The sequence below is a fragment of the Daldinia childiae genome (genome assembly GCF_008694065.1).
Source record: "Daldinia childiae strain JS-1345 chromosome Unknown Scaffold8, whole genome shotgun sequence".
NCBI classification, from domain to species: domain Eukaryota; kingdom Fungi; phylum Ascomycota; class Sordariomycetes; order Xylariales; family Hypoxylaceae; genus Daldinia; species Daldinia childiae.
The window spans coordinates 454,495-477,386 of record NW_022984649.1 but is presented as its reverse complement, the minus strand read 5'-3'; the positions used below and the strand labels follow the sequence as shown (position 1 = coordinate 477,386).

The 22,892-nt window shown below is 46.7% G+C and overlaps 3 protein-coding genes across 3 annotated transcripts; 1 reads left to right on the top strand and 2 right to left on the bottom strand.

Moving 5' to 3' along the window:
- Positions 1–443: 443 nt before the first annotated feature.
- Positions 444–4,588, bottom strand: GL218_06908 (Histidine protein kinase NIK1; the record flags this gene model as incomplete). Its single annotated transcript, XM_033583644.1, has 5 exons — positions 444–881; positions 938–2,428; positions 2,491–3,584; positions 3,645–3,677; positions 3,727–4,588. 5 exons carry the CDS (start codon positions 4,586–4,588, stop codon positions 444–446), a joined length of 3,918 nt encoding a protein of 1,305 aa, XP_033433184.1.
- Positions 4,589–11,610: 7,022 nt separating this feature from the next.
- Positions 11,611–15,833, bottom strand: GL218_06907 (uncharacterized protein; the record flags this gene model as incomplete). The annotated part of the gene is made up of 3 exons (XM_033583643.1): positions 11,611–12,534; positions 12,595–13,176; positions 13,230–15,833. The coding sequence occupies 3 exons, from the start codon at positions 15,831–15,833 to the stop codon at positions 11,611–11,613; spliced, it is 4,110 nt and encodes a 1,369-aa protein (XP_033433179.1).
- Positions 15,834–18,555: 2,722 nt separating this feature from the next.
- On the top strand, positions 18,556–22,132 carry GL218_06906 (putative ribosylation factor GTPase-activating protein cnt6; the record flags this gene model as incomplete). The annotated part of the gene is made up of 6 exons (XM_033583642.1): positions 18,556–18,619; positions 18,670–18,803; positions 18,877–19,221; positions 19,274–19,340; positions 19,397–20,759; positions 20,815–22,132. The coding sequence occupies 6 exons, from the start codon at positions 18,556–18,558 to the stop codon at positions 22,130–22,132; spliced, it is 3,291 nt and encodes a 1,096-aa protein (XP_033433180.1).
- Between the last annotated feature and the right edge of the window lie 760 nt (positions 22,133–22,892).

The following is a 22,892-nucleotide window of genomic DNA, read 5'->3' as shown; positions in this document are numbered from 1 at the left end:
CCCCATGACTAATATATTCGCAAACGACGCATGATTGATGTTCAAACATGAAGCCAAAATAACGCCCAATGAAACACCGACAATTGCAATATTTCCTCCCCAAAAGCGGCACATCCTGTTCACCCCCCCGTGCGTCGTTATAAAAAAAAAGCATAGACCCAAGAACGGACAACAACAGCAGCCGGGTTTTACACCACTTGTAATCAAGCTTGTGGTAACGAGAGTACAAGAAACTTAGGTGGTGATGCCTGGAACTGATGGCATTCTCATAGGCCATGGGTATCGTGAAAATGATCAAGATTAATTCTTGATTGAAACACGGACTCCGGATGTATGAATAGACACACCACTCGGAGCGAGTGATGTTCTTTACGCCTGACCGGCATTGGAAACTGATCAGCTACTATGAGCTCTTATTAGGAGCTGAACGGGACGACCGCATGTTAGTCATTTTGAACGCAAGGTTCAGAGAGGGTTGAACGTGCCCTATGCAGCGGATCGTCTTGATTCGCCGAAACGAGAGATGGGCTCTCCATGGTTCCCATCAAGGGCTCATTCGATGTTATCGAACGGCCCTCGAGACCGGGCCTCAAGTGTGCTGAGCCGTTCGGTTTGCCGCCGTTCTTTTGTTCAGCTTGGCGTGCCAGTTCCCGCTCCCGGTTCTTCTCGAGAAGAGCACCGCCAAGTGTTGCGCACTTTAGAATGGTCTGTATCAAGTGGTTTTGCTGTAGAGGTTTTGATAAGTATTCGTCCATCTGGGCCTGTATACACCTCTCCCGATCTCCCATCATAGCGTGTGCAGTTAATGCGATAATCGGCGTGCGGTGAGAGCCAAGGCTGCGTTCGTACTCGCGGATCTTATTAGTAGCTTCGAAGCCTCCCTACATACGGTTAGCAATTTGTAATTGGTTTCGGAGCACTGCGGCGGGTGTCAAACCATTATTGGCATCTGGACATCCATTAGGATGACATCAAACTTCTTCTTCTTTACCGCCTCCACGGCTTCTAGGCCGTTCCCAACCACGGTGACGGCGTGGTGATATTTCTCGAGAATCTTTACAGCCAGTCGCTGGTTAACCCTGTTATCCTCGGCAAGTAGAATTTCGAATGATTTCGTATTGTCAGCTAGGGATGGTGTAGCACGGTTCTCCAGAGCAGGAACCATTCCATTTCCTAGGTCGATTGGTTTACAAGGAGTTGTCATGTAAGATGTAATACCCAGATCCAAACATGATTTTAGGTTGACATGAACAACTGGTGCCAAAAGGACAATCGGGAGATATTTGAAGTCCTCAACGGCCCTTAGCTTACGGGCAGTGTCAATGGACTCAACAATGATCACGTCGTATGGCGGATCGTCCGACCCGGGCACGTGAGGATTTCCTTCGGTGTTCACAACCACCGGTACAAGGCCAAGCCTCTGTAGCATATTGACGATTTCTCTCCCATATTGGGTGCGTCCCTTGTCGATAAACAACACTTGATGTCCCTTGTAAGGTTTTAGTTGCTTCTCGATGGACGCAACCTCGCCGTCTGCCAACTTGACTACGCAGGTGAAGTAAAACGAGCTGCCTTTTCCGAACTCACTCTTAACCCAGACGTCACCGCCCATCAGGTTAACCAATCTCTTCGAGATTGATAGACCCAAGCCGGTACCACCAAACTTACGAGTCATGGACCCGTCCGCCTGTTGGAAAGTATCGAAAATCAAGTCGAGCTTATCAGGCGGGATTCCTATACCCGTGTCCGAAACGACAAACTCGATTGCATACTCGCGGGGATCCTTTGGAGGAGCACCTTCGGCTTTTCGAATCGTTAAGCTCACTTCCCCATGCTCCGTGAACTTGATAGCGTTGCCCACCAAGTTCAGAATGATCTGTCGTAGACGGAAGGAATCACCGACTACATAATCAGGAACAGAACTGTCAACCCGATATGTAAGGTCCAAGAACTTCTCGTTCGCCTTGACGGCCAACGTCTTCAAGGCATTGAAAACGGTGCCCCGTAGGGTATACGGGATTTCCTCTATTACCATTCTTCGAGCTTCAATCTTCGACAGATCCAATATGTCGTCAATAATAGTCAACAAACTGTTGGCAAGGTTGTTTACAATATTCAGCATTTCCCTCTGATATTGCGTGAGATCGGTATCGAGAGTTAATTGTGTCATTCCAATAATACCGTTCATGGGGGTTCGTATCTCGTGCGACATATTCGCAAGGAACTCCGACTTGGTCTTGTTGGCCTGTTCGGCCGCCTCTCTTGCCTGCGTATTTCTTTGGATACTGTCTCGAAGATTGTACACCATCTGATTGATCTTCCGCTTGAGCTCGTCCATTTCGCCGGAAGCTTCCACGTCGACTAGCTTGGTGAAGTTTCCATCGGTAGCAGCGTTAGTAATATCGCCGAAAGCTCGCACCTGGGTGGTCTAAGTAATATTATTAGCTTCGCCGGACATAACATGTAATAGAGCGTAGAAGCAGAACTTACCAAGTTCGTTGCCATTGTGTTGACATCGGCAGTGATCTCTTTCCATCGTCCCTTCAGACCTCCAACATCTGCTTGGCCTCCCATTTTACCGTCCACGCCGACATCCTTTGCTACACGCTGTACTTCATTACAGAAGACCGACAGGCGGTCAACCATGTTATTGATGGTTTCCTTCAATACGAGTATCTCGCCCTTCGCCTGTACATCGATCTTCTGGCTCATGTCGCCATCGGCAATAGCTTGAGTGACCGTGGATATACCTCGTACCTGAGATGTCAAGTTCAGAGCCATGGTGTTGACATTTTCGGTGAGGTCTTTCCATTTTCCTTCTACATCGTCAACTCGAGCCTGGCCACCTAAGGTTCCATCGGTTCCGACTTCTCTGGCGACCTTGCTAACTTCGAAGGCAAATTTGCCCAAGCGATCCACCATGGAGTTTATCGTCAATTTCAGTCTGAGCATTTCACCCTTGACTTCGACAGTGATCTTCTGGGATAGGTCTCCTGCTGCTACAGCCGTTGTAACCTTGGAAATCTCGCGCACCTGCGTTGTCAGATTCATAGCCATACCGTTGACATTGTCGGTGAGATCACGCCAGGTGCCTTCGACGTCGTTTACAGTAGCTTGGCCACCAAGACGACCTTCGGTTCCGACCTCTCGGGCAATCTTACTGACTTCACGTGCAAACTGGGATAGTTGTTCAACCATAGAGTTGATAGTCGACTTGAGTTCAAAGATCTCACCCCTGCATTCGGCTTGAATTTTTTGAGTGAGATCTCCTTTGGCAACAGCAGTAGTGACCTTTGCGATATCCCGTACTTGGGTCGTAAGATTATTTGCCATGGCGTTCACGTTTACCGTTAACTCGTTCCATATACCTTGAACACCCATTACATCGGCTTGGCCTCCTAAGATACCCTCGGTGCCCACATCTCTAGCGACACGACTGACTTCGGATGCAAATGTACGCAGTTGCTCAACCATAGTATTGATAGTTTGCTGAAGTTGAAGAATTTCACCATTGGCCGGCCTCTCGATTTTCTTAGTCAGGTCGCCGTGGGCGACAGCGGTTGTCACTGAAGCGATTTCTCGTACTGCCGACAACGATTAGCTATTATTATTATTCAACAAGATGTATTTGAAATTAGACAAACCTTGATCGGTGAGATTTTGAGCCATAACGTTAACTACACAGATGTTAGTAAATATTGGTGAATACTTTCCGAGGTACTGTACCATTGTCTGTCAGCTCTTTCCAAGTTCCGTCTACGCCTTCGATCATGGCTTGGCCACCAAGTATGCCGTCTGTGCCGACTTCACGTGCGACACGGGATACTTCGCTGGCGAAGACCTGGAGTTGATCCATCATGGTATTGATAGTCCGCTTGAAAGTCGTAATTTCCGGGTCCATTTCTACAGTATTCATTCGAACCTTCATGGTGAGATCACCTCGTGCCACGGCGCTAACAATAGCACCGATTTCACGGAGCGCCTTTTGGAAGGCCTCGTTAGCTTTTTGATGTTTCCATAACTCTCGTTCTAAGGCGGCGACCCGTTCTTTCTCAATGAGTTCAAGAGCCTTCTCTTGCAGTTGTTTCTGCTCTATAAGCTGAGCATTGACATTCGTCAACTCTTGGCGTTGGTTGTCGAGTATTTTGGATTGATCTATGACATGCTCATGAAGTCCCTCAAGATCTTCATTGGTGAGGGGAAGAACCTTCACGGCTCGTTCCTCACTGGCGCCGTTTCGGGCGGGCGGGAGAACTGCAAATCGAGAGCGACCTCCTGACGATTTACCACCTAGGGGACTAGGAGACTCGTCGCCAAAAAGAGATTCAGCCGTCTCGTTAGGCGTATCAGGAAAGATTGCACCATTGCCAACACTGGCCTTGGCCTCGAGCTGTTGGATCCTGACTACAAGGGCAGAAAGCTCACGCTCAAGAGTTTCTTTAGCATGGCTTTCGTGACCGGGTAACCTGATTTGAGAATTGGTGCCGATAGGAACAGGAGCGGAGTTGGCATCTTGGGGGTAAACAGCTAATGATTTAACAATGGCAGCAGTGGCCACCAGGGTCTCCTCGTCGGCCATCACCCTCATGATTATGGATTTAAGACGCTTAAATCGTCTTGAAATACAGGTTGTCAATCGTAAATGGTAAGAGGAAATTGGGCGAGCCAGCGTTCGGTAGGCGCTGGATGAGCTTATGACGAACGCATGGAGCAGGACGATGCCGATGTCGATGATACAGCAAAAAAATACAGGGAGCGGACTAGCGGGCTTAGAAAAGGGATCTATCTCTATCGCAATTTGTCGCGGCGTTCCCGCCTTGACGGCGGCGGTCGGAAGGGAGCGATTTGAACAACCGTGTTAAATTTAGAATTGTTAAACAGTTAAACCGTTTTTTAAGGACTATACAATTACAACGATAGTAATACTCGAGTGTAAAAAGATGATAATAATAGGTGGTCGTGTCGTCGTATAGGATAATTGTGTGACTTTGATGAGATGGATAAATCTGAAAGGGAAGTCCTCTTCTGTCGGAATAAGGAGAGACCCTGCTTGAAAGCGAGTGGGTGGAGAGACGAGGGCTCAGGCTGGGAGAGGAGGTGGTATGTACTGTAAAATGTATGTCAAGGTAGTGTATGTCAAGGGCCGCTACGTTAACCTAACTGGACAGGTGGGCCGTCTTTAGCTTTTCCAATTAGAACCCTGGTTAAAAGAAGATGCAATAAGGGAATGTGAAGATTTAGGCGGGGACGATGGGTCGAGGTGCTGGGTGCTGAAGGATGAGAGGGCAAGAAGGGCTGGGCTATGGGCTGGCTTATGGGCCACACTACATATGTGCTAGCCAGTCCTTGCCCTTAGGTCTTGCCCTTTTTTGACTGGTTGTTACTGGTCTGACTGGTCGCTAACTGTCGCTACCACCTGAGGGAAGTACGGCTTGGGGAAGGAAATAGCCGGGTCGAACCAGCCACGCAAAAGAGACAAAAAGATACCTGGGAAGATTTGAGGTAGTGAGGGTAGGAGTTGGGTTAAAGTTGTAACTGTGTATTCGTACGTAAATTCGGGCACTAATAGCCTATAATAAACATATATCCTTTTTTTTCTTCTTTTTCTGTTTTTATAGTTTTGTATACTAAATTTGCCTTCGTATATATAATTTTTTTTTTATATCTTTGTGACAGATTTGTCTTCCCATTGTCCAAATTTAGACGTTGGAAGAAAGAAGGGTCCCCGATACCCACACCGTACTTTATGTGGGTGCCGAATAGGTACATGATGTACATAGTACCTAAGGTATGTACTTTAACTAAGCCAAATGATGTAGTACTACCACCAAATAGGCTTTGCATAGGTAGACATGGACTTAACTGTATAAGCGCGATCTATAAATGTACCTAATGTATGGTATCTAAGCATCTATATTTTTTAAGGAACATTTTAAATATTCTCGACATTACATATATAGATACGTTATCAGATCCAGGGTTGGGGGAGAAGCATGCTGACCTCTTGACCCTCCAAGTCGACCAGATAGTTGACCAAAGATTTATCGCCTCCGCATGGACAAGTTCAATACGAACTGTTGGGTTGGCCGCCTATGTCGCTATGTGGGTATCATCTACATGTAAATAGTACCTCATGTCTAAGTATGTACTTAAGTACTTCTGCGCCTACCTCGCAATAGTACGATACTTAGCGCCGAAGAAGGACATGCCTTCTTGTGATACACAGATACGCACACCTGATGTATATTAAACTCCCTAAACCAAATTCATATTATACGTGCAAGCAAATCAAGACGAATCAAACAACCAAATCCCATATTACCTCCATGTTATAAGAATACATCTCGCATTTTAAAGGCAGATGTAAAAAACGGTTGTGGGGGGAGGTTAACGCCATTGCCATGCGACTAACATGGTTAGTTTAAGTATAATCGTTTACAATTAAACATAATTACCTACAATTAGGTATTCACCACCTGCACTTACCTAGGTAACCCCTAACAGGTATTCCACAACATGGTACCTATTCCACATCCACGAGACTCGACAGGGTCTAAGCTTGCAAAGTCCGCGGGCGGCAGTAAACGTTCCACCCAGATGGGTTTACTCTAACTCACTCAACTTACCTAGATGCGAGACAGTCCGTCGCTCGGGGGAGAAATCTAGTGAGGCTCGATACGGCAATGAGCTGACGCGCCCCGTCTTGTATGCCGTATTCTATTCCTATCCAGCTTCTTTTAACCTGTTGAACTTGTTAAACTTGAAGTGATGCTACCTAAATGCATTATACTAAATACCTAACCCCTAACCCCTAGGTATTTATCAAGGCTCTTACACATATACATATATAGATACATACATACGTACATACAGTTATCAACTCGGTTACAGGTTTCTCAAAGCTGAGCAGCGATACTGACGTCATGTGCTACTAGACATTCGACCTATTTTGGAATCTAGAATCCTAATCCTAGAAACTCTTGTAATTGTATCTATCGATCAATCATTTCTCACAAAATCCTCATAAAACTTTCCATGGCTTTCAACTCCTTCGAGCCTCGCGCTCGGCTCCGGCGTGGCAGTCAGTTTTATACCTACATTAGTATCAACGGCAGCTTAGGTATTCCCCCATTGGTCTGGACTGCCAAATGGACTGCCAAAAAGTCGCATATTCTGTACCCAAGGTGGCTACTTGGCTTGCCTGCATAGTGCTTGCTGCTTGCTGCTTGCATTCCTACATATACACACACACGCAGTATGTACATATGTAGGGTTGGATGCTCCATACATTAGCTGCTCGCCCGTTGGTCACTCCGACTGGATTGACTAGATTTCTGACTGGAATTCCACCTGGGAAGTCAAAAAGCATTGTCGTCCCGTCTGTCTTACCACACCGTATTCGATATCCGCTACCTAAGTAACGATGTATTGGATATTGTGTATGGCTTCGTGGATTGGTTCTAAACCTTGCCGCACAACGAGCCGAGTCCCCACCGGATTGGTACGTGGACTTCGTGCGTAGCAGATGGGCAAAATGGGTCAAGAGATCGCGGCCCATCTCCCCCTCTCCATCTGTCGGGAGTGGCTGGACCCTAGAAAGCTATTTCATTTGTGCGTTTCTCTTGTCGGCGTCGCTCTGCTGTACGGCATACAAACAAATTCGTTACAAATCTGATGAGCAGCACATACTTTCCTATTTCGCTAGACATGCTGTTTGGTTATTTACCATACAAGACCCTGTAGCCTTGTGCTGTCTGCGGTTTTACAAGCACGAAGCTTACACTCATTCAGATGTGGCAAACCAGACCCCCCCGACTCTTTTCGATTAACTAGCCTTCTTTTGCTCTTTTTGCCCCAGCGATGATCAGCAAGGGGGTAGACGGATGGTGGGCACTTCACCACCATCTATTGGCAACTTATCGTCATCGGTATCTTGCGAAATGCTTCATTTAAAATTACCTTGAGTCGCAAATTTTTATTTTTTATTAAGCAGGTCAGCAATCGGTTAAGAAATCTGAGGGAAAACTCCCTATCGAGGTTGCTATCGCTTCCTCTCTCCCCTCCCCTCCCCCCTCTCTCCCTACCCCCCATACCATCAGATAGTATGTCGAGTGACGTCACAGCATCTGCACATCTGCATGTGCACCCAGCCCGACCCAACAGGGAATCATCCCAGGGTCTTGCCCGCTCCGTGCCAGGTCTTGGCTTTCGAAAAAAAAATTATGAGGCAATCAAATGCTGTTCCATGCGCGAAACTGCCCCGATTTCCCTGACTTCGAAACGAATCATATAGGAAACCCGGGTCATCGGCTCTTGATGAGATGACAAATGGCCCGGATTCGTAGGGCTATTGGAGCGTAGCGCCGAGTTCGAGAAACGGGACACGCGATAATCCAGGGATCACTGCGGACTGTCACCCGTATTTTCTCCTTTTTTGGTTTCCTCTAGTCTTTTTTTTTTTTTCTTCTTTCCCTACTTTCCATGTATGTAGGTAGACATGTGGAAAATGGAGCCCTGATAGGCGATGGGTCGTTTCGGTCGCCACGATTCTTATTCATAGGGACAACAAAAGACCCTTTTTGTCTTCCGTATGTCAAAACCCCACAAAGAGACCGTCAAGCGCTTAGCTGCTGAAAGGAGTGGCCGAAGGTTTCCACTTAGGCTACAGACATTTCTCTTCATTTCATATTGGTCACCGTTCTATGTTTAGTCGTTCCGAATATATCCCTCTAAGCGTAGAATAGCGCCCGGCTAGAGAGGTAGGTAATTGTCCACGAGATAGAACTGATAGAACTAAGGTGAGCTAAAGAGGGTTGATTCACGCGATTCCTCAGTTTCACTCAGCTCCTTAGTAAGGCCTAGGCTTACATAGCTGGCTGACAGGCTGGCTGGCTGGTTAGCTGGTTAGCTGGTTAGCTAGCTAGCTACGCTCCGAGCACGCGAACAAAGTCAAGGTGAAATTACACACGCTAGCGTTTCGAATCGTGGATCTCGTTCGCTAATCCTCCAATACTTGAAAAGGAAATATTTTGAGAACCACTCAACACTTAAGATCATGGGCAGATACTGCATACCATCTTATCTATCACAGAAATGAAGGATAAAGATTTACACTTCGAGATCCAGGTCCGTCTATGTCTCGGTAGATCTATATACTGACTATGTATCAAACCAGTACCGAGGATCTCAGGATCTATTAATCACGCCGTTTACAACCGTTAGTTTTGACATATTGCACTTGTAGTCTAGCCTTTCGGTCCCAAGTCAGGTTATTCAGGTTATCAGGCAATCCGACACCGCTAGATCTAAAGACTCCGCCTGTACGGAATACATACACTACGTACACTACACCACGCGAGACTTCTAAATTACTTGCTAATTATGTATACTCGTACAACATTTTGACAGTTCCGACACGGCCGGTAGTGTAACAGAAAATGCCCGTATCCCTAGCCTCTTGATTCCTTATAAATCCTACGAAGCCGGGAGCTTTTCCCGGCCGCGGCGGAATCACGAATATACGGAGCATAGCGTTGAATTTCATCCTATCGCCGAGCTGTAACTTGATTATCGCATCTCTCTCGGAGCATGGCCGTGAAGAATATCTCTCATAACAAAGTCACGAAAACCAGGATTGTTACAGAAAACTGAGTAAGCACTTGACAGGATAAAATGAGGCGCACGCGGCACGGCTCTAAGTCAAACATGATAACTTCATTATCCATTCCTAACACAACTAGCAAAAGGATCAAACTCGTTCTCGCATATTACAATAATCAAGATAATGTCGATGTTGATTAATATTGTATTAAATACTAACTAGGTATTGCCGGCTTGTTCGTAGTCTGGCCCAACACCACCAGGGGACCAAAAATGATTGTTTTCCGGGAATCAAGTACTGTCCGGGAATAAGATATGTCCACGGGGTGCCGTCACATCCTCATCTGAACTGTCAAAATCTGTGTTTCAGCTTGAGAAGATCGGCCACGGACCCCCTTCCCTTCCCCCCCAATCTGTTAATCTGCAAATGCCTTGCGTGGAAATACTAGGTACCCAACCCAACGCTCATCAGGACGCACGAGCGAATCTTAGGGCCTGGGGGACAGCAAGGGCGGGGAGAGGTGGATGCGAAATTTTGGAAAATTCCGGGGTTGGACAATTATTACTAGTATTACGGATTACTGCCCAAGTAGTTATTTTATTTTTTTGTTGTCTTTTTTAATAAACCCTTTCCCGATTATTTTGTTTTTCCAAACATGGTCCAGCGCAGAACCACCGAGGGGGTGAAGATCGCCAACGGGCTCCCTCCCAACCCATCCACCCAGAAGTTTCAAAAATGTTCATGTGATGGACCTTGGTTTGCCCAACCATCGCACAAGAAGACAGGCTAGCTACCTAGCTGGATAGCTACACCGCGACGGCGCGAGATGAAGAAATATCCTTGGAGAGCTGGGGGCTCCGCGCCGAGCATTGGAATATTTCGCTTCGTATTTTCGTAGTCTAGTAGTAAATCACTACGGGCAAAATTATAAAACCACACTGCTATTACTACGTAGGTGGTTGGCAGGAAGTAGGAAATCTGATTCAGTCACATATTGGTGTTATACGTGCGTCGTATGTTACCGACGACATCGTGCGTGAAAAAATAGCAAAATAAGCATAATGGGCGTAGATAAGGCGGAAGAAAAAAAGGAAGCCATTCGCAGTGCTCTATTCGCCTAGCTGACTTGTTTGATAGGGCACCTAAATGGTGTCATATAATACCACATGGTGCTCTAGCCGATCGCAGCGATCTGCGCGAGTAGTCGACTGCCTTAATTACATGTCATTATATGGAACGATCTTCACGGCCAGTCCGCCTTAAACAGCAGCGACGCGCGATAAAGATCGGTCGTAGTTGGGCGCAGGAACAGCAAAGCCCTTCTGTGCTTCCCCAATATCATATCCCAAGAGCCAATGTGAGCCGCCTCGGACCACGTACATTAATATCTACTTGCATTTGATCCGAGTCTCGTGGGTAAAAACATACGCGAGTACGACTAAGCACGTTTCGTTGGACGGGGGCGATATGGATGGATGGATGGATGGATTCATCATTAATCGTCATTTCGTGTTACTTGGACAGCTTCATTCTGGTGTGCTAGCTACATTAGATTCTCGGCGGTTGCCGTGTAATAAAAAAGAATAAAAAGAAGATAAGAAAAATAAAAAGGACAAATCGAAGACAACGCTGAGGATACCGCTCATGGTACAAAGCGAAATAAAAGACAATTCAAGCGCCCGTGAAACCTCCAAAGCTTGCTTCGTGAGGGTATCTAGTCGAATGCCAATGCCGCTGAACTTATTGCCTAATAACGCCTTTTTACTTCCACTCGTCTGTAGATAAAGACAAAATATTACGAAGACGTATTTGAGGCGGTATCTTTAAAAGTGATGGGAGAGCATTTGAATATTAAGCTCTCCGGGCCCCAAATACGTCAGTCTAATCCATCACACACCGTCCCTCCCCTTGTCCTACCGCTGACGTCCTTAGAAACCAAGCTCTTCAACCCCACACAACTTCATTCTCTGCTCGACGTCTGATTTGACCTGATCCTGTAGAATGTAAGACTAACGTCGCGGAACACCACCCCGACCGAAGCCGCCACCAGTCGAGTTCCAGCCTTGGGTAACGCTTTGCTTCACTATCATCGCAGCAGCAGCGGCCGCGGCCATTCGCTCCTTTTGACGGTGCCTCTCCTTGAGGTATCCAGCCGCCTCGGGTCGCATGCGCAAGATCCGAAGAATCATGTCATCGGATGGGTCAGCCTGAGCTTCCTTCCGTTTTTCTTCTTTGGCCCGGCGCATGGTACCAAGGTTGCGGCTCATCATGATACTTTTACCCCTGCGGATGGTTCCCATGCTCGCAAAAGCTGGGCCACTCTGGGAAGGGCTAAGCGATACGCCTAACGACGCGGGTGCAGAGAGACGATTGGAGCTCATCTGCCCCTGAAGCTGCTGCTGCTGGCGCTGGGCGGTAGCCGCGGCCATACGTTCTGACGTGCGAATCAGGTTATCAGTAGAATCGAAATAAAAGAAGTTGAGCGAGGCGAGCTCGTGATACTTAGGCGATCTAAGGACTTCGGCGGGAACACCAAGAACTTCGCCATCTTCGTCTCGCGCGTTGAAGAAATCGAACAGGAGTTCAAGCCACTTGTAGACAACATCGAGCTCGCGTTGAGTAAGTGGCCGTTGGTTAGACGGCTTATCTGAAAGCGGTGGCACGAGGAGGGCTTCGATGGCCATGAGCACTTCTTTCCACAGACGGGTCATAACCGCAACCATGGTTGCCTCCGTCAAGGTATCCTTCATAGTAGCAAAGTTTTCATTAAAGTACGTAAAAAGAGACTGCAACGCGTTTTCGATCTCGGTATTTGTGATTTGGGGTATCGTGGACGATCGTTTAAAGAATGAATTGACTTGAGAGGCAAGGTTGCGCCCGAGGAGGTTTCGTAATGCTTCGTATGATAGTGATGCGTTGATATGCCGTGTGAGCTTTATGCGAATTTAGTTAGCTGCTTGTCTAAGTAATTTCGGAAATGGAGAAGAATCTACCTTGTCTGTAATTTTACGGACCATGTCACGCTCCGTCCTCTTCAGGTGTCGGAATGCTTTGCCAAAGTAGAACTGTATGTCGTCTCGTTCTCCCTCCATGCTTACTCTTAAAAGTATCCTCCCTTGGGTGTCAAGGTCAAGCCAGAATTCTCTGGGGAGGTAATCGCTGAAATGTATCGGATCAAGTTTCAGCGAGGTTCTGCCTACAAAATCGTGGTCGCCGAAGGTATCGTAATCCCAGATCGTAGCCACGATGTTAAGAGGGCCGGAGACTGTTACATCGACCGACTCATCCCAACGGGGATTGAGAGACCTCATAACGATTCGCGTTTTGTGTAAACGCTTTTGGTACTCGTCTACAAGTACCACGTAAGGATCGCTTGTCCCATTCGGATCACACGCTTTGATTTCCTCTGCTTCGACAATCTTAATAGTAAAGACGTATTTAGCTGGCCTCCTGACTTGTTTCCTAGGCCCATCAACCTTTGCGAGGATGTCAGCACAGGCATCCACATTCATGGACTTTTCGAGCTTATCTAGCTCTTGCATGGCCCATTCGACATTGTTCAGTTTCACTAAGGACTGGATGGTATGTTAGTATCAAGTTAAAACAATATAGTTAGTATTAATCATACCTCTGGATAAAATTGAAACGGTTCGACCCTCTCCTTAGTATTCCAAGCATCTTTAGCGTATTGCATGAACCTTCCTTGCGTCGTTTGGGATGCTGCTGCTGCCTCTTTCTCGTTTGGTCTCGGCGTGTCCATCTCCTTTATAAACCTCTGGTCTACGATCTCGCAGTACCGAGCAATGCTGTTGGCAAAAATCTTCGACAGCGCAGTCATAAACCGAGCATGGTGGACGTCGTTATCCCACTCCAATTTGAAAACCTGATCAGCAGTCTGGTGGAATAGCTGAAACATATCGATTATTGAATGGCTGTGGCGTTCGGAGTCTAATGAAATATGATCGGGTCCATGGCCTCGTACTTGGAATGGATCTTGCTTGATGGCTTCCTCAACGAACTGTTCCGCTCGGGCTTCCGCATTATTGATCCAACGCCAGACGAAGTCAACCAACAACTCTTCAACGTCAAATGTAAAAGCTCGACTTGGGAGAGAGGATCTATGAATGCGCCGAATATCTACAAGTTCCTTGTACAAATCGAAACCATCTTCGAGAGCTAACTCTTCTCCCCGGTCTTGCGCGACCTGCACGATCCTCCTTATCAAATCATGAGCATCGTCTTCGAAATTGGGAAACATCGTCTCCACAAGTACGGTTAACGGGTTTACACCTAGAATCTCTGGGTTCTTCTTGTAACGCTTTTGAATCCTTTCGCAAAGCTTCACGGCCGATTTACCGAGTTCGACAACATGGCTAAAGTTCCAGTCCTGTTGACTACGGGGAACCTCAGCATCGAGAAAGCCGCGATAGACAACTGCGGCCTGTTCTTGTAGGCCAGACTCCAGTAAGCGAGCAAACTCCTGTGCGTCTTCTTCCTTCCGTGAGAAGTCAGGGTCGTCAAAAATGTGATTTTGTAGCACGTGTAGCGCCGGTCCGACCGATGGGGGCTTTGGTTCGTAGCAATGCATCAAAGTATCGTAGAGATCGCGAAGGAGAGCATCATTCACTGCTTGTAGTGTCTGCTTATACACAGTGTAATCCGCAACAGTCCACTTGCTCCGCTCTATAGTCGCTAGGGTCTCATTATAGAGATAGATATGGGGAGGCTTCTTGACTTCTGGCGGTGGAATTTTCACCAAATCAAAGGCATTATCCAGATCAATTACGGTGAACATAGTATCGGTAAACCTGCGGGCTGCTACTTCTAGGAAGACGACTAGACGGGTAACCTGAGGGATTCGCCAGCGAACACACAGCTCTGTAAGGAGATCTATTGACTGCTTTGAGAACAAGCTAGATTCTTCGGCCTCCCCATCGTGCATAGCATCAAACTCAAGGGCATATTTTGCAATGACCTTGAAGAATTCGCGAGGCTCAGGAGGGATGAAAGTGTAATTTGCGTCGTCAACAGCTCTGATACTGCCAGTGTCGTCAAGCGACATAGATCCAAGGTTGAGTATGTTGTCCATACCATACATGGACACTCTATTCGCTATTCCTTGCTCTGGATATGATCTATCTTCTGGATATGGTGAGGGGCTTCCAGGTAATGGTTTATCAATCGGGCTGATAGCAGTGGATCTTCGAGCCAGCTCTGGGCGAGCTGTGAAAATTTCTAGCATCATTTGCGAGAGGAAGGGCGCCTCCGCCTTCTTCCACTCTTGGTACGCTTCAGCGGTATTGAAGTCTTGGCTTCCCAGGGCACCACTCATGTTAGAGTTCAGCCGATGCTGGTATGCCTTAAGATCTCTAAGGGCAGCTTCTTCGGTCCAGGCTTGCCGCTGGGCATCAATATGGCCCTGTACGTCGGAGTGGGAGAGACCAAAAATCTTAGCAACGGATTGAACCATAGGCATATCCTTAATATCGTAGCTAAGTGGCACTACCACTTCAATCGTATTTCCGGAATTCTGGCCTGTGTCAATGAAAAGATTCTGATCGTTGGTCAACAGCTTCTTTTCAAGAGTGTTTAACCTGTCCATGAGTTCTGACTTATCGCGCTCGTGCCCCTGATCACGTAAGATGCTAGATATAAGCCTTATGAAAAGCGCCAGGTGTCTGTCGACGAGAAGCTTCCAGGAATCATCGCCCGGCTCGTGGCCAAGACTACACGCCTTGGTAGCAGCTGAATAAAAAATTAGCACTAACGGCTCGACCTTGCGCTCCTTGTCGATATTCTTTCGAAATGCCTGCTCAGTAAAAGCCGTATACGCTTGCGCAAATGTCTTTTTGACAGCAGCATCGTTATAGCCAGGTATTCTTTCAGCACCCATAATAACACGTTCTAGCCTCTTTTCTAGCGGACTTCGAAATCCATGGGGAAGCTTAACGCCACTAGAATTCCCCGGAACGAACTCCTTAACTAAATCGGCAATGTTGGACGTATGAGTCCGCGGGGGTGGTTTCGGTGCGGGAACCCATTGCTTTCGTTTGGTCTTGGGTTGGAGGAGATATTGAAGATAGGCGACCCGAAGGGCGTAAGTGTAGGCATCGTCATGGTTCACAGCTAATTGCCTAGCTAAGGAATCGGCACGACTCCGTCTTTCGCTATTCTGTAGGCTGTTTATGCGGCGGTCGAGCCGTTGGAAAGATGTCCTCGAGGCGGACGACATAATACAAAGCGAAAGCTAAGTTGGGTCTTATGAACTATTGTTCCATGAATTATCTGCGCCGCATGTTTTTAGCATTGCAAAGCGACCTGTGAAATTTAGGTAAGTAGGAGACTAATTAAGAAGATTGTGTGAGAGATGACGAGAATAGTGTCGGTCAGGCGATGATAAGGTTAGGTATGTGATTAGGTATGTGATTAGGGATTAGGGATTAGGGATTAGGTACAGTTAGTGGTTATGTGGGTTGCAGGTGACGCCGCCGGCAATTCGAACTAAAGTTTTACGTCTAGAAATAGATCACAATTGGGCGGCTCCTGGGGGTTGGGCTTTTCCTTTTACGAGGTGCAGGAGGTTCCACCAACGTCATTAGAGTCATTAGGGTAGTTAGGGTCATGTACCTTTTTATATACCTATTTCCCCACAGCCAACTCGATAGGCCAATACTTAGATTAAATAGGGGAGTTATCTTATTGTTGTACACGTACGAAGTTTAAACATTCAAGGGAGTTGAGGGGGGTTCACTTATAGATTCGCATCCAATGAAAGTCACTAGATACGGTTCATTGACGCATAGTGAGACCCTTTAGTTTCCTTTTTTGATCTCCTTTTTTCAATAACTCTGTCAATGCCTTTTTGTAAGTCACATGGGCTTTTAGTGTAACGCGGTATGCTTTCTTCTCGAAAATATGAGAATTGAATCTTTTTATAAAGTTTTTATATTGCATCTAGCTTAGAAATTGCGCTTGATAATTAATATCGTGGATATCCAAGGCTTGCCGAATCTACATCTTAACCTATCTCACGAGACGAAAATATGATGTGCGGCATGCGACATGTATTTCTCATAGATATGTCCTGCAGGTAGTTCCAGTAACTATATATAATTGATACATATGTATATACATATATGTAAAATATACCTATGAGAAGCGCGCGTTTAGGGTTTCCAAGTTTATTTTTGAATATGAAGAATCAAAGTCCTTCATCAATAAGAATGTTGTAACATTTGAAATTTAGGGTACGTAATTATTTTGCATATAATTGATATATCTTCATCATGGTATAATATCGTAAAGAGATTCTATCTTGGTGGGATATGGCCACTGGTCAATCAGTCAGCTACCTGCCAAGCCGGACAATCCTACATAAGATACTGCCTTAAGTTTCGTCATCAAACCTACGTAAGTGTTATATACCTTCAATCCTTGGATTATAGACTCAAGCTATGTCAAGTGTGAATAAGTATTAAGTATTTACATATATACAGAGGTGATTATATCGGTAATAATGGTGATCCGACCCTAAGAGATGGTAACTACAGATATAAAACCATGGTGGCGATGTGTGTTATAAGACTAAAGTAGATGAGACAGTCTTATCTATTAGGTACTTAGTGTTAATCATATCACGTTTGCTTCAGACTCTTTAAAGGCATCATTGACACATGCATGGATAAGAACTTTACATACCTAAGATATAATGGGCACAATTTAAAGGTGTTAATCATCAGGTCTAATTTTGGTCTGAATAGAATTCCTTCTTCATTGTATTATACCTTACATAAGCACATTTGGCTTTGTAGGTATGTTAGGTACTCGTTGAGAGTTGGGATGGAAGGGGTTATCTGCATGTAATATACCTAGACTAAAATATGCTAGATTGGGTTTTACGAATGCAGGTGCTACTTGCTTGTATCATAGGTCATAGGTCATAGGTCTTAGGTGCATGTATAGGTAACTTGCTCTCACATTAATCGCTTCAAATTTATCATCCTTTTTATATGCTTACTTTCTTCTTCTTCTCTACACCACCTGTTATACAGCAACATAAAAGATTTCTTTAGACGTATTTTACACGTGTTCATTTAGAAATCCCCTGAACAAGATCATACTTTCGAGTAGCACACGACAGAAATTAGAAATACGCAAATACGCAAATACGCAAATACACAAATACGCATTGGATATCAGCTCGTCTTTTGACATCACATGCGGCGTTTAACAGGGTTTTCACTCAGCCTTGTTGTCCACGAGTTGCTTACCAAAGATTTTATACAAGCTGGGCGATGTGTGCCTGATAATAAGGTACGGGTCATCTCAGTTAACCAACCAAATTGTTTCAGCTAGAAGAAGAGGATCCTCGTTGTCCATTGTCTTTAAGTGAACCCCCTGTCCTGTCCCTGTCCCCTTTGCACTTTTTGCCCTGCCCTGCCGCGCTCGTGTTTCTTGTCTGATCCGTTCTCGACTTTGTTCGTGTGATGAATGCCGCGTACTTAACTTCTGCGCCATTTAGGTCTAACGTCGCAATTAATTATATTGTGCTATATTTTTGCCTCTTCGGTGACTCGAATGTCACTTGGGACTTTTGGGGGCTTTTACTATTTTATATGCAAGGCTATATTTGGCGCACTGCGCAGGGCAACACGACGCCAGCTGCAACGACACCACCCCCTTCGGTGCCTTTTGGTAACTTGACCCCGCCAAAATCCACTGTGCGCCTCTGGTTCTAACCGGATTGGTTGCCCGCAACCACTTACCATTGCGGTCGCTGCGACCGTTGCGACACCACCTTTTCTCCAATTTGATACATATCTCTCTTACAACGTCACTAGTTAATATATTAACCTTGAATCCATACCTCGTCTGCTTCTCATCGTATAATTTATACCGGATTGTTATTTCTACATTACTTTCGCGCGGCCTTCATCTGGCCAGCTTCCCTCACCATGGGCGTCGTGAGTAGCAGACTTGATGATGGCGCTGCCATCTATTTGAGGGATCAGAATCGATGTTTGTCAACTTATCTTAGGATGCGCGCAACTGAAGCTGACTAGATATAGTATCAATTGCCTCCCTCGTTATTTCTTGTCCCCGGAAGCGCATCTCAACCACTATAGTCCCCAATGCATTTCCCGCTACTCGAGCTTCAGCAACGCGATCATCGGGCGATTCTGGTCCGGCTGAATTTATTCAGGTTAGTTCGAAGACACGAGGCGGGAATGGTGTCTGCCTGGAGTTATTTCATGTCCCTAATAACGTTGATCCAGGATATTGAACCTTCGATTGCGCCGAACTTCCTTCTTAAACTTAATAATGACGACGAACTCGTATTCAACTTTACCTTTGTCGTCCGCCAAGAAGAAGCCAGCCCTGGAATAGATACGCATATCAATGGTCTAACATATGTCTATGCTTCAACCAATAGAGAGCTCGAGAACCTTGTTACCCGCGAGTTTCACGCAGACCCGAATCTACACAAAAATGCAAATGTTGAATTGGTCGGCGATTATACCACAGGCGGAAGCCCCTCGGTGACATTTGAGTGGTCGTGGAAATGGAAGCCACCAAAGGCGACAGAAGATGGGGGAGGCGGGTGGAGGAATGTTTGCAGCGTAGGTGAACTTGAACAACAACATTGGGCTTTACTGAGTATTATGATTACAGTTCGTCGAATACGACCAAAGAGCACACCGCCTGGATACCTTAGCCAGATTTTCTTTTTGGGTTGCTAGTGAGTTATGGGGTTTGCCTGTTGAACCGTTGAACCGGGTCTAACCAAGTTCTCAGATACCTCGCCTCTCTCAAGCCATCCTAACTCCCCATCTCCTGCCTTTCAGCTAGCAGTGCCTCCGAGAATACGGGCCCCATCATCTCAATCAGTCGAGTCTCGCATTAGTGAGCAAGAGGAACCGGCATCCCCTCTACACCCTCAGATTGACACATTATCCATCGCGCCCACCATCGCGACAAGCTCCCGGGAATCTGTCAAACTTGATATATCGTGCCCCCGACCAGGCGAAGACATGTCCGTAAGCGATGATGGCCCGGTTTTCAGAGCTACTATCAAGGCGCTTGAACAGAAGACTGGCAATATGAGAACTCAGATGAAGAAGGTATTAAAGAAAGCCGAGCACGCATATTCCGCCCAGATCGAGGCGAACGAAGCTTTCGTAGGGTTTATGGATGCCCTCCGGGAAGCATCTGCGACGAACGCCAATGCTGTCCAACCTGCTTTAGATCATTATTTCGACAAGATTGCCAAAGAAATCCTCAGCTACGAGAGGCAGAATGCGACCAATTTACAAAAGATTATTATTGATCCTATAGGAAAACTGTATACCTTTGATATCAAGCAGGCAGAGTCAAAGAGACGAGACTTTGAAGAGGAAAGCAAGGACTACTATTCTTACGTATCTCGATACCTTGGCCAACGACAAGACTCGGTGAAGACTAAGAAGCTTGCCGAGAGCGATACTAAGTATCAGACGAAGAGGAGAAATTTCGAGCTCAAGCGTTTTGACTATTCTTCGTTTATGCAAGATCTGCATGGTGGCCGCAAGGAGCAGGAAGTCTTGTCACATCTAACCAAGTATGCTGACACACAGGCAAGAAGCTTTTTAAATACTGCCCATAAAGTTGAGGAATATCTGCCGCAACTAGAGGCTCTAGCGAACGAGGTACAAGATGCAGACAAGGAGTTCCAATACCAAAGACGTGAACGGGAGGAGAAAAGACGCGTATTGGAGAAGAGTAATCTACAGTATAATGAACCAGAGACTGTGACTTCGGCAACTCATACGCCCCCAACCCAGAATGCCAATGGCAACCTGCACACGTCCGACTCCGAGCTTGGCCGGGCGGATAGTACTAGTTCCCAACTGAAAGCCATCCCAACAGGCAATTCAGGACCCTTGGCCGCAGCAGGCACGGATCTCTCGAGGTCTCCAGGGAGCATCGGACATGGCTCCTTACACAGCCCTGCGCAAACCTTAAAGTTCAAGGGTATACGAGACCTAGAAGAGAAGGATTTCAGCCAGTTAACCATTGCCGAGAAGAACTCGACGCACCGGAAAGAAGGTCTACTCTGGGCCCTGAATCGGCCAGGTACCCATGTAGATCCTCTCTCATTAAATAAGCAGGGTTGGCACAAGTACGTACAAGGCCGATACATGCTAGAAGTTGTGGTCGCGTGCTAACAAATATAGATTCTGGGTCGTGTTAGACCAGGGAAAGTTGTCGGAATATAGCAACTGGAAACAGAAGCTCGATCTCCACATGGACCCCATTGATCTTCGTATGGCATCCGTCCGCGAAGCAAGAAATGCGGAGCGACGATTCTGTTTTGAAGTAATCACGCCCCATTACAAGAGGGTATATCAGGCAACCTCGGGCGAAGACATGAACAGCTGGATCCTCTCCATCAACAACGCTCTCCAAAGCGCGGTCGAAGGCCGCGGCCTTAAGGAGAAGCCGATGTCTCCTGGAGAGCCGACCAGCCTTAAGCGTGATATCGGGTCGATTCTAACCGGGAAGAGTATCTCCTTAAACCATGGTTCTCATCATGGCTCGCATACCAATACCAGTTCTATTCCTTCCCGCCGGACTACAGTTGGAGCGCGGCCTGCAAATGCGAGGACGCCCAGCAGTAGCTACGACGAAAATCCGGACAAGCTCCTCCAGATGCTCCGTGATAATGACCAGGGCAATTGCTGGTGTGCTGACTGCGGCAGCGGGTCTAAGGTTGAATGGGTATCGATTAATTTGGCTATCATACTCTGCATCGAATGTAGTGGTATTCATCGATCTCTCGGAACGCATATCAGCAAAGTGCGATCGCTCACACTCGACATTACCTCATTTACGCCCGATATAATCGAGCTACTGCTTCTTGTCGGAAACAGAGTCTCTAACATGGTTTGGGAAGCTAAACTTGACCCATCATTCAAGCCAAGCCCGCAAGCTACACGAGAGCAACGCCTAAAGTTCATAACTGCAAAGTACGTGGACAAGGCTTACGTGGAACCGATTTCAGCCACTCTCTCAAGATATCCAACCGCCGACGAAACGCTCCTTGCGGCTATAAAGCGCAACGAGATTCAACAGGTTATATATGCACTAGCGCTAAAGGCCAATCCCAATGTCCTAGATAAAGTCCGTGGGACTCATCCGGTCTTTCTGGCCCTCGCAGCGGCTGATCCGGCGTCACCATCACCTACTACCCCTACATCCGGGCGACCGGAGCCCGAAACCCGAGCTGTTCCGTTCCCAGTTGCTGAAATGTTGATACAAAATGGGGCCGAGATACCTGCCACGATGCCTGCATTCCCGCTGAGCCGAAGCGCGCAGATGTACATAGAGCAGAAACGGGGTCGGAGTGCTGCTATCGAGGCCTCGGGCTCATCTTTGTCAGGCAGTTTAAGTCCCGGCCCGAGCGAGCGAATCCAGCGCGATAAGGACGCACGTCTACAAAAGCGCATCAGCGCGGGCGGACGGCTAGCCAAATCGCCGATTCCCGAGCGGTAGAAACGGCGGAAGTCGAATACTTCACTCTCATCTTCATCTCCCTTGCCGGATTCGCAGAAGAATCGGCTTAGTCGACGGAAGTCAAATGTCACAGGTTCAAATTCTTCCTCATCCACTTCCGAACGGTAGAAACGGCGATGGAATCGCTCCTTCTTCCAGATATCTCGTTTGGACCTCTCTAAGATTTTCACACCTTTCTGCCCGCTGATCTTCTGTCCTCCTTTGAGGATTGTGACGCCTCCCCCGCCTCGTCATGCGATTGATTTGACGACGACGGTTGCTTCACGAACTGACGAAAATGACCCTATATGACGATGGCCGGGGTTGCATTAAATGCATTGGCATTGGTAAAGAATATATGAAATTTCGGATCCAAAAGAGTGCGGATCTCTTTGTTCACGGCGTTATGGAGCATTCTGAGGAGAATACCAAATTAATTCAAAGGCTCTTGGCGGACTGCTGACATTATTTCCATAGCAGTAGTTAAGGATATCGGGTCGGCATTCCCAGTCATGATAGTAGGACATAGCCTTTGAACCATTGGATGGAGAGGGAGCCCATTCATAAGGATGGAGATATGTACTGGTGCATTCATAATTGTAATCGTGTACAACGAAGGTAGCAATTACCTCCTAGATATGATTTTTCAGTTAGTTGTAAGACTATCAAAGTGCATGATTTCGTCTTCTACATATCTTTATCCCCTATCTAATATCGAAATGCTGCCAATGATGACTTATAACAACCAATGTACATGATA